Below are 10807 nucleotides of genomic sequence, written 5' to 3' on the forward strand. Positions count from 1 at the left end.
TCTTTTCTTACTCAGCATGCTGGGGACTGGGTTACGCTGATAGCTGGAGGAAATTGTACCCAGGAAATGGTGGACATGAACCGTCTGCGCTACGTGCACCAAGACCTGTTTGGTAACACGATGCTGGACTTCTTTGTTTTCTGCTTAAACGACGGAAGGAATCAATCTCCCTTACAGCGGTTCAACATATCCATCCTACATGTGGAAAAAGGTTTTTCAATTTATCGTAAAAAATCCTGTTAGTTTCTTGTCATACATGGTTAACATTTGAATGTGATTTTTATTTATTCTAGGAGATATCGCTGTCTTTGTAAGACCTGTGAATGTCAGCCGTGGTGATCGCGTGGTTCTCACTACAGACACGCTGGTTGCCACAGACGGTACGGACAAGTCCGAGGAGCTTGTGTTCATTGTTACCGCTCCACCTGCTCATGGATATTTGGAGAACATCAAGCGTCCTGGAGTGGCCATCTCCAACTTCAGCCAGATGGATGTAGCAGCAAATTTGTTGGCTTATGTGCATGACAAGAGTGCTAGCACTTCAAAAGAAATCATACAGTGAGTCTAGAAACATTTAGCAGGTGGGTGGTTGTTTGGTAGATGGTAGTAGTTGTGTCCTTGTGTTCTTTCCCTCTGGGCCTGCCTGTGAGTGGAATGGATGCTGGCCGTCCTAGCTCTGGGTGTCTAGGAATAGATGGGGTCCTCTGGCCCCTGTGCTCCCTACTCTGGACTGTAGGACTGGGGACCTTTGGTAGATTGGGCTCTCGGGCTCATCCCAGGTTGGGTGGGTTCTCAACTGACAGATATATTATCCATCGGTAAAACGGAGGACCCCGAGTTAATGGTTTGGAAGGTGTACCGACCTCTTGGTCCTAAAAAAAACAGCAAAACAAAAAATGTTTCGTCAAGTCACAGAAATTAGGCTTTAGGCCCTTTTTGCATCCTGGTGGAACCAGTAATCAGGTAGTAGGTTTCCTAGCCAAAAAAGGTCAGATGCAGCAACCCCCCCCAAAAAAAACAACCCATAATTGTGGGACAGTTCAGACAAAATAGTACAACAACAACCCCTCTGAAAAGCATTTGGCCATCTTTAAGTTTTGGTAGAACCCCAAATGTGGTTTTGGAAGGTTTTCCTGACCTCCTGCCCCCAAAAGATGAAGCACCCTATAAAAACACGTCCGGAACCTCAGTGAGAGTTTGAAAAGTGTCCCAGTTTCCTGCCTGCCCTGAATGGCGATTGGGAAGTTTCCTGACCCTCCTGGCCCAAAAAGGTGCCAAGGCAACAACCTGAAAAATGTGTAATTTTGAAAAAGACACCTTTGGAAAGGTAGTGTTGTGGGCCATTTTTAGGTCTCGTCAGGACCCGAAGTAGAGTTTAGAAGGTTTTCTCGACCTCCTGGCCCAAAGAGGGGCTAACATATAAAAAATTGGCTTTTTGCTTCTTGCATCTGTTTTTCCAGGTTTGTCGTAAGCAACAAAGAGACAAGCCGAAAGGGAGTCTTAGAGGTTGCAGTGACAACAGCGGATTGTATCCCACCTTCATTATCCAACAAGGGCCTTATCATCCCTCGTGGATTCTCCATGATCTTAAGTCCCGACCACCTCGCCATGTCCGACCTCGGCACCTCTCCTGGTGCCCTGACCTTCCGAGTTCTGCATCCTCCCCAGCATGGTATCCTGGTTTTGCATGACATCCCGCTGACTGCCGGTTCCAATTTCACCCAGCGAGATGTCGAGGAGTTGGAGGTGACGTACAAACACAACGGTGAGGCGTCCGAGCTCGACGGGTTTGAGTTTATCGCCACGGACGGTGCCAATTGTGGTGTCCTGCTGGACGGGCAATTAAAAACAGAACCTTTGGCATTCACCATTCAGGTACTAATGATGGTATGATAAATGTTATGAATAATTTTCAAGTCAAGGATAACATTTCATTTCAGATCAAATCTGTAGATACATCACATCCAGAAGTTATGACATTGCTTCCTCTTTGGAAGACAGAGCTTTTACCGGATGGACGATATGGGATCTTTTTGTCATTGTGCAAGCTAAAAACTAAAGCCAGCAAAGAAGAGCAACTAATATTCTCCATCATTCGGCAGCCATATTTTGGTTACCTGGAAAATATGACAACAGGTCAGGGAGCGGTGCTGGTTCTGGTTGTGGTAGCAGCCCGGGTTCCAATTTTTATTTCTTGTAGGTGGGTTTGCTCGACGACGCATCTCTCAAAAGGAACTGAAAATGAGAACTGTCGTCTATATCATCGATCCAAAGATGGAGTCTTTGACAGACACCTTGGAGTTCAAGGTGTCCGATCCTCAAGGGAACACTGGACCTTCTCACATGTAAGACAAAACAAAAAATATTAAAAATAACATTAATAATTCTGATTGTGATGTATCAGTGTCTTTGTTTTTTTGCAGTCTACAACTGAGCTGGTCCAGTGTAGCGCTATCGCAATCTGAATACTCAGTGTGCGAGGATGACAAAACAGTCTCGGTTGAGATCATTCGAAAAGGATATATAGCGGAGTCATCATATATCACCGTCAAGGTGAGTACCAATAGCGTAGTTCATTACTTACAAATGTTCTATGTGCTATTTTACAGCTTTCTAGCTTCTCCCCCCACACACACATATTATATATATATATATATTTTTTTTTTTTTTTGGTTACCAACCAGTCACTAGTGCTGTAAAGTGAAGGGAACAGGGGGGCAATCACCCCTAGTGTAACCATTTTGTTGGGAGGAGTGGTGCTAAATGACTTTACATAATCAAAAACTTGGAGATGTTATACTGCTGCCATTAATTTTCCATTGTTTCTTTACAACAGGTGAAGGAGGTGACTGCAATGATTGGAAAAGATTTTCTCTTAAGTGCTTCTTCTCTAGTCCAGTTTGATCCAGGTACAGTAAGCCAGGCCCTGGATGGGGGTGGTGGCGGTGGGCGGCAGATGGCAGATGTGTTGACTACCCTTTGTCATGTTTAGGCAGGATCCCAGGATGCTGAGACAAACACAGTAGTAGATAGAGGAAAAGGCTTCTTGAGACGTCATCTGTACTTCTGTGAAGAAGGTGTCGGACGTTTCACTCCTCATCCGAAGAGCTTCGTCAGCGAACTAATAAGTGCTGGTCGCTAGGCCTTAAATACAGTAAGAGTGGGCGGAATTGGTGTTCCAACACCCTCCTCCTATTGGTTCCTTACACTAAGCCTGGGCGGAGTAGTGGTATAATCCTATCCTGCTATTAACACCTCCGATAAAAGGGAAGTGTCGCTGCCTGAATTGGGTATGAATGGCAACACAAAATTCCTACCTATTTCAAACCAGTAAATACCCTGAGACAAAAATTAGTGCATCCTAAAGACAAGGCTCCAAACCAAAAACAGAGCAATGTGGTCTATTCCATCCACTGTAAAGATGAGGAATGCAAAGAGCACTACATTGGGGAAACTAAGCAAATGCTCCAAAAAGGCTTTATCAACATTGCAGGGACAATTCTAGTGGTCCTCAATCAGCAGTACATCTACACCTTAAAGCTACCGATCACTCTTTTGAGGACAGCGAGGTAAAGATTTTGGCCAAAGAAAACAGATGGTTTGAAAGAGGAGTAAAGGAAGCTATTTTTGTCAAACAACAGAACCCATCATTGAATCACAATGGTGGTTTGAGGTTTATTTGGACCATGTGTTAGCAGGTTACTGAGACCAAAACCCACAGCTCTTAGTCTTGCAAATGAGGTGAAGCCAGGGCCGAGCCAGAACAATAGATGTTAACGAGCCAGTATCAGAGTCGTTCATACCCAATTCAGGGAGTGTAAGGAACCAATAGGAGGAGGGTGTTGGCACACCAATTCCGCCCACTCTTACTGTATTTAAGGCCTAGCTACCAGCACTTATTAGTTCACTGACGAAGCTCTTCGGATGAGGAGCGAAACGTCCGACACCTTCTTCACAGAAGTACAGATGACGTCTCAAGAAGCCTTTCCTCGATGGACAACTCCTGTACGACTGAGAGCCTACACAGACACAGTATTAGATACACACTAGCCATTTCAATGTAGTCAAATATAACACAAATCACAAGCAGCAAGGATCAAAGTCAAAAATAGCACTGGTGCGTGAATAACAAAAAACACAGACAGACGTAAATCAATTATTTTGCGAAAAACAGGAGGATCAAAAAAGCGGGAAGAAGGCAAACATAGCATGGCACCATGAGATGCCAGGAAAAAAGAAGTAAGTAGCAAAAGATATCAAAAGAAGTCCACAAAACAGAAACTACCGGGAGTGGTTGGCACAATTACAGGAATCAAGACAGGACATCAAATAACAAACTTGCATCTACCAGCAGAAGGGTAGCTTATTGCAATGGGAAAGAGATGTGTCCCATGGTCCTACCCACAACCGGAACTCAATGATCTAAAAAAGAAACAAGCAAAGGCGAATGATAAAATAAAAGACAGGACAACAGAAAACAGAATGTGACACCCTTGATCTCAGTTTGTCCTTTGGTGGGTGGGCACTCCTGGGTGCGCTCACAGTTAAGAGATCTTCCTGTGAGGGTTGGGGTGGTGTCGCAATGATGTTCTGAAATTCTCAGTAAAACCTAACATATCCTTTTTTTTGGTTGGTGTCTCATGAAGGGGTCTTTACGAAGATATGGAAAATCGAACTCCTTCAGGATCAACTTGAAGAGGCAGGTGAAACATTTGAAGTTGTTCTGGTTCAGCCAGAAGGCACAATTATTGGCACCATCCAGAAAGCACAAGTTACCATTAACGACTCAGGAAGAGGTAAAAAAAATTTTTTAAGTGTTGGATGCATATTCTGATGATTTGATTTACTACAAAACCTGGAAAACCACAGGGCGGTGTGAAGACAACCATGAGGGTGTCAGTGGAAAAGCCATTCAAGGGCCTAGATATTCTCAGTATTCATCCCTTGGTGCAGAATCGGTCATCAATACCCGTGAAGTAAGTCCTCTAAGAATGTATTCAGTTTACACAAGATCTAAAAACTGCTTTTATTTTCAGAATGGTAAAATACAAGTAGACGATGATGCCTCACTGACAAAGAAATGGAAAAAGGCTAACATCCGTGTTGTTAGCAGACCTCGAAAAACACCCACCAACCATGGAAAAAGTGGACTTGTCAATGGACACGTGAGTGAAAGCACTAAAATTTTCTCAGAAATTGAACAAGAATGCCTGAAAAAGTCCAGACCAAGACTTTTAAGAATTTGAGACCAAGTCATGACTTCAGGAGTCAAGACTAGGACTTTGAGAAATTGAGACCAAGACTTTCGAGCACTGAGACCAAGTCAAGACCAAGACTTTCAGGAGTCAGGAGACAGAGACCAAATTGAGAACAAGATTTTGGAAACCTGACATCAAGACTTTCAGGAGTCAAGACAAAGACTTTTAGGAATCGAAAACAAGTTGATAACATGACTTCAAGTCGAGACCAAGACTTTCAGGCATTAAGACTGAGACCTTGAGCAACTGGGACATGTCTTGTTACATCCAGTTACATCCCTGTCAACCACCCAGAGCAGGGGTGGCCATTACGTCGATCGTGAGCTACCGGTAGATCACCAAGGTAGTTTGGGTCGATCGCGTAAACGCCACTTTGTAGTTGTCATATGACATCAGTCAGCTGACATTAAGCTCCCCTCCTGATTCGCGCTTACTCCCCCGTAGCGTTTCAAGCTACACACGAAGATGCAACTTTCATCTTTATTGTGATTATGGATGAACTAACTCAGCGGTAAGATGTCTATATGTATATCAAAAGTTATCTGTTCACTTGTAGCGGCTAGTTACGAAGAAAAAAAAGTGTATTGTTTACTGGCTTTGCTTGGCGTCATGAACTCTACTACAGAAATCAGTGTTTTCTACACGTTCGCTTCTTAAACTATTATTTCATGATGAAATTAAAAATGTGCCCATCGATGAAACCTTTTCAATATGTTGCCTTGACTTCGGCTGCATTGACTTTTGCATAATCATTTTAAATTCTTGTATATCGGTAATGTTTGATAGAAAATGCTAACGGGATGTAATACATGAACTGTGTGCCCTAATGAACGTTACATAGCTAATTTGACTGACATATTAGCAGTACTCAGGTTATGTACACAACTATTTAGGAATTATGTGTAATTATCTTTATTTCCATATTGAAGTGAATTATGATAGCAACTACTTTGATTACCTGTAAACTTTGAAAATGTGAATGTGAAATACTAATCATTAATATTTACAATAGAATTTCATTTTATATGTTTTATAGAAAGAGGTAGATCATTTTGACTTGTACTTGCATGCTGAGAAAGTGCGTGCACTCCTGATATACATGTATAACGTACATAAATACATACTCATATTTAAAAAAAATAAATACACTAGGTCCCCAACTTACGAACATCCGACATGCGAACTTTCGGTGATATGAACGCAAGCTGACTGGTCTATTTTTTCATGTATTTTGCCTTTTAGTACTGTAACGCCATATTTATACTGCTACATGCTTGACCAGTAGAGGGCACTGTGACACTGCTAATGGGACCAACAGAGGGAGAAGAGGAAGAGGAGAGAGGAAGGCTAAGTTGTAGCTTTATGATACAACCCGGACAGAGCGTGTGATTAAAGTTTATGAAGAGTTAATAGGCCTGCTTAATTCTACACCACCCACAGAACATTACCTCTTTTAGAAGACGACGATTTGTCCTTTTTTTCAATAACTCCTCCTCCTCCTCCACCACTACCAACGACGTATGCTCGACCACTCCTCTTCAAAGGTAAATAACATTGATCATTACATATTATTATATCATTTTTATTATTGTTTTTTTCATAAATTATCCTCGTTTAATATTACTACTGCATCCAAACTCATATTTACATACATACACATGTACTGTATATGTATATATGTATACACGTACATGTAGTACCTGTATAATTGGTAATATTAATTTTTTTCGACTTTAAGAACAAATCAACTTAAGAACGGTCGTCTGGAACTAACTGTGTTCGTTGGTTGGGGACTTAGTGTATAATAAATATATATACTTTCTATATTTATTGTAGTAGGTAGATCTTTGGGACTTGGCCATTTTAAAAGTAGCTCGCAGGCTAAAAAAGTGTGAGCACCCCTGACCCAGAGCATGCCCAGATGTTGTAGGGAGTGTATACAAGCATGTGGAGGCCATACTACACAATACTGAGCCACTCAGTTTTATTTTTTTCTTGTAGGCTACAAGTGAAAACTTCATAACCAAGCCATGTTTGCCAAAACTGATGGGAGTCCTGTATTTCAACCAGACGACCAAACAGATCTTTCAGTGCAGTGGTGTCACCTGGACTTCTTGGGCACCAACAGACCAGGTCATTCACAGAATGGTTTCACTAAACTCACCTAAGAGTTTCACAAGGTTAAAAGGTGACAATAGTTCCCGTTTAAGAGAAAAGCTGTCTCACAAGAACAGGGCAGCCTGAAGCCAATCAGACTGTGAACAATGTCATCGCTATTACAGATGATAAGACACGTAACATGGAAGTGGCAGTGCACGAGGCAGGATTGGAACGGCTAACTATAAACGTATAAACCTTACAATCCAAGCTGGCCTTGGGTATTCTCCGCGTCACTCATTACACAGTGGAGTTGGGCATTGAGAATCGACGGCGCACAAAAGTCTGGCTGAAATTCTGCAAAAAAAATTAATCGATCGACACTGTGCAACATTTTTGTCGCCATCATATCATGCAAAGGAGGGTGCCCTGTTTTTGACGCGCTATGCCGGACTTCTTGCACCCAGTCAGGTAAGTAAAACAATAAATTACGTTGATCTCATGCCAACATTGAAGCAGCAAAGAAATTATACTTTATACTGCGAATACAGTGGCCAACTCAAATATCCAGCTAACGTAAGGCTGTGTACTTTTTCATAGACAAACAACCTGATGTTAACGCTAGCTTTAGCCAGGAAGTTGACCAGACCCCGCGTTAAGGGTTACTCCATTCACTGTACATGTTTCATATTCTGCACACAGGCTAGTAGGAACTCAGTAACATGGTTGTTACACTTTGTCTATTTTGCATCATAAGGCACTCTCCAACACATAAACAACAAGTTAAGTGTAATTGTTTTTTCATGAGGTTTTCAAAAATAAAAATAGTTTGTGAACGTGTACTCCTACGTAAAGAGACTTCAAAACATTTATGTTGAAGTTCAATGGTTTGATATTTCTATTCTGGTTGAAAATAGCCCTGTCAGAAATTCGTAGTAAAGTCATTAATAAAAAGTTCATATAATTTAAAAAAATCATCAGACATTCTGCCTTTTTCATCCATGAGGTTAGCGCCCTCATTTAAATCATGACCCTACCTCTGAAAAAAATCGTAATAGAGAATTGTTAGGAACCGGACCCGACTTGGCGGGTGCTTTTTTTCATCGGAGTTCAACAGCTACCGTGGTGCTAATGTCCAAGCAGAAGCTGTGGTAATTTTACACTTGATCAAACTTACTTAAGATTTGTCAGCTCGAACATGGTTGCTACATAAGACGTCTGTCAAAACATGTTATACTCTTTTGGAAATTCACTACTTCCTTGTTCCGCACTCTAAGCATCATGGGAACTGTAGTTGTTTTGTCGTAAACATAAGACTAATCTACTGCAATCTGCAATGTATTTTGCATGTGTCTGTATAATAAAATAAATGATTAGTAGTAGCAGCTACAACTGTCGTAACTATTTGAACTTTTATAATTTTGTTAGTTTCGTTTTTGTTTCAATTTTTGGAAAGAAACAATGATAAAAGCATCATGCTTCGGTCGTGCATACAAAGGTATACAGTGGTGCCTTGGTTAACGTCATTAATCCGTTCCAGAAGGTCTGACTCAAATCAAAATGGACTCTAACCAAAGCAATTTTTTCTGTAGAAAATAATTTAAATCCAATTAATCACTCTTGGACAAAACAAAAAAACCCCACAACCATATAACAGCAATAGGTTCACCCAAAAAACATAATGCTGCTGTCAGATTTGGCTAATGTAAAATTTATAAAAGCACTGCAAACGCAGCGCAACCTATGTGCAAACAATACGGGCTGTGCGTATCAACTTCCAGAAAACAAAAACCAAGGGAACTGCACCATGAAAAAAGCCACCCAGAGCTCAGGAAACTGATGGCCCCGCAAACCCAACCCGTTCTAGCAGACCAGGTGGCACCCGCCTGCCTAGAGTACCCTGGAAAAGGTCAGGAGCCAGCAGGAAGGCACCATCACAGCACCATACGGGCCAGCCTTTGGAGGGGTCTGATCCAAAAGGACCAGCATAGGGCACAGCGATGGCGCAACAAAACATCCACTACTAAGACTACCACATCCACTTGTGACATGGTTCTGGGTAATAGTGAAGGTTTGCTTGGTCTTGACTGGTCTTTACAATAAAGCCAACGTGTGAGACAAGACCGACCCTAACCTTAAGCCCTGACCCCTCAAAAGCGATCCCAAGATCAAATATTCGGTAGAGACTCCTTCAAGTGACCACCATGATACACAAGTGATTTCACTTTAAATATGAGATATATACTGCATAATTGCCATAGATTCTGTCCATCTGTCCCCAAAACAGGACAGAAAAACTCATTTATGTGCTCGGGGATGGACGTTCCACAACGGCCACTGCTATGTCCTGGTCAGAAAGCATAAAACCTCGTGGAGCACAGCTAATCGCAACTGTAAAGAGAGGTAAGTACGCCGCAAAAATGTATCAAAATATGCTGGTTTAAATATTATCTGATCAATTTCCAGATATAAAGGCACCCTTGTGAGTGTTTTATCAAAACGTGACATGGACTGGTTATGGGACTTCGGCGGACGGAGACCATTTTGGATTGGTGGGCTGCAAAAAAATGATACTCAAAGTCCAGAAGTATTTGGAGAATGACGTTTTTTCCAATTTTGTCAGGACTTAACAACAGAGATGGCAAAGGATCATGGGAGTGGCTAGACGGAGCAACGCTAAAATATACAAACTGGATGACAAGGGCACCTCCCGTAAGAAGTGGCCAAAAGTGTGTCCTGGTGTGGAGACGGGCTAAATGGCAAATACGGGACTGCAAGACCAAAAGTGGTCACAACTTTATATGTTCGGTTAAGATCTGACTCCCACAGCATTTATGAAGACCCCCAAAAATGTTACCTGCTGCCCATTTTTGGACCCCAACTTCCACAAACATAAAAATTGCTACGCTGTGTTTTGACCCAAATTTTACCAAAATGGTGGCGTGGGGGCAGAAAAATGCCAACCTTACAGTACTTTGAGTGACTCATTTTTGGTCCCTGACCCCCACAAATAAATGCTATAACTAGCTGACCTTAGGTTCCTTCCAATTTTATAGGGCTGGGGTAAAACAAAATCCAACCTTACTTTGTGTAAATTTCATATTTCAAAAAAGTGACCTGCCACCCATTTTTAGCCCAAACAAAATAAAAAATTCCGAACACTAGCCGTATTTTCGCCTCAAAGTGTCATGTTTTGCTATGATTGTGTGTAGCATTACCCCAGCATGCAAAGACATGGTGGAAAGTTGGTTCAATAAAGTCTTGAATAAACGAAAGATAAGCTAATGCGGAGCAGCACGACACACAAAAAGGCACACTACCAAGATAACATTGAAGGCTAGCAAAGTACAGCAAAGGCAAACATACAAAAACTCACCATCGGAAGTGGAAACAGGACCGCATAAGAAAGGGAGAATATTACCAGGAAACAGGAATACAGCGAATGGAGAACT

The 10807-nt window shown here is 41.8% G+C and overlaps 1 protein-coding gene across 1 annotated transcript in view; it reads left to right on the plus strand.

The window, feature by feature from the left end:
* frem1a (Fras1 related extracellular matrix 1a) overlaps positions 1 to 10297 on the plus strand; it is a 37666-nt gene extending 27369 nt beyond the window's left edge. Inside the window, exons 22-35 of the mRNA XM_054800712.1 lie at positions 16 to 211; positions 294 to 558; positions 1461 to 1875; positions 1941 to 2136; positions 2201 to 2345; positions 2424 to 2553; positions 2837 to 2909; positions 4647 to 4796; positions 4870 to 4976; positions 5037 to 5165; positions 7260 to 7391; positions 9643 to 9758; positions 9822 to 9907; positions 9979 to 10297. Coding sequence (XP_054656687.1) covers positions 16 to 211; positions 294 to 558; positions 1461 to 1875; positions 1941 to 2136; positions 2201 to 2345; positions 2424 to 2553; positions 2837 to 2909; positions 4647 to 4796; positions 4870 to 4976; positions 5037 to 5165; positions 7260 to 7391; positions 9643 to 9758; positions 9822 to 9907; positions 9979 to 10175 — 2337 coding nt within the window. The 3' untranslated portion in view covers positions 10176 to 10297. The remainder of the gene's footprint in view (positions 1 to 15; positions 212 to 293; positions 559 to 1460; positions 1876 to 1940; positions 2137 to 2200; positions 2346 to 2423; positions 2554 to 2836; positions 2910 to 4646; positions 4797 to 4869; positions 4977 to 5036; positions 5166 to 7259; positions 7392 to 9642; positions 9759 to 9821; positions 9908 to 9978) is intronic.
* The last annotated feature ends 510 nt before the right edge of the window (positions 10298 to 10807 follow it).

This window comes from Dunckerocampus dactyliophorus, chromosome 15 (assembly GCF_027744805.1).
Source record: "Dunckerocampus dactyliophorus isolate RoL2022-P2 chromosome 15, RoL_Ddac_1.1, whole genome shotgun sequence".
NCBI lineage: Eukaryota > Metazoa > Chordata > Actinopteri > Syngnathiformes > Syngnathidae > Dunckerocampus > Dunckerocampus dactyliophorus.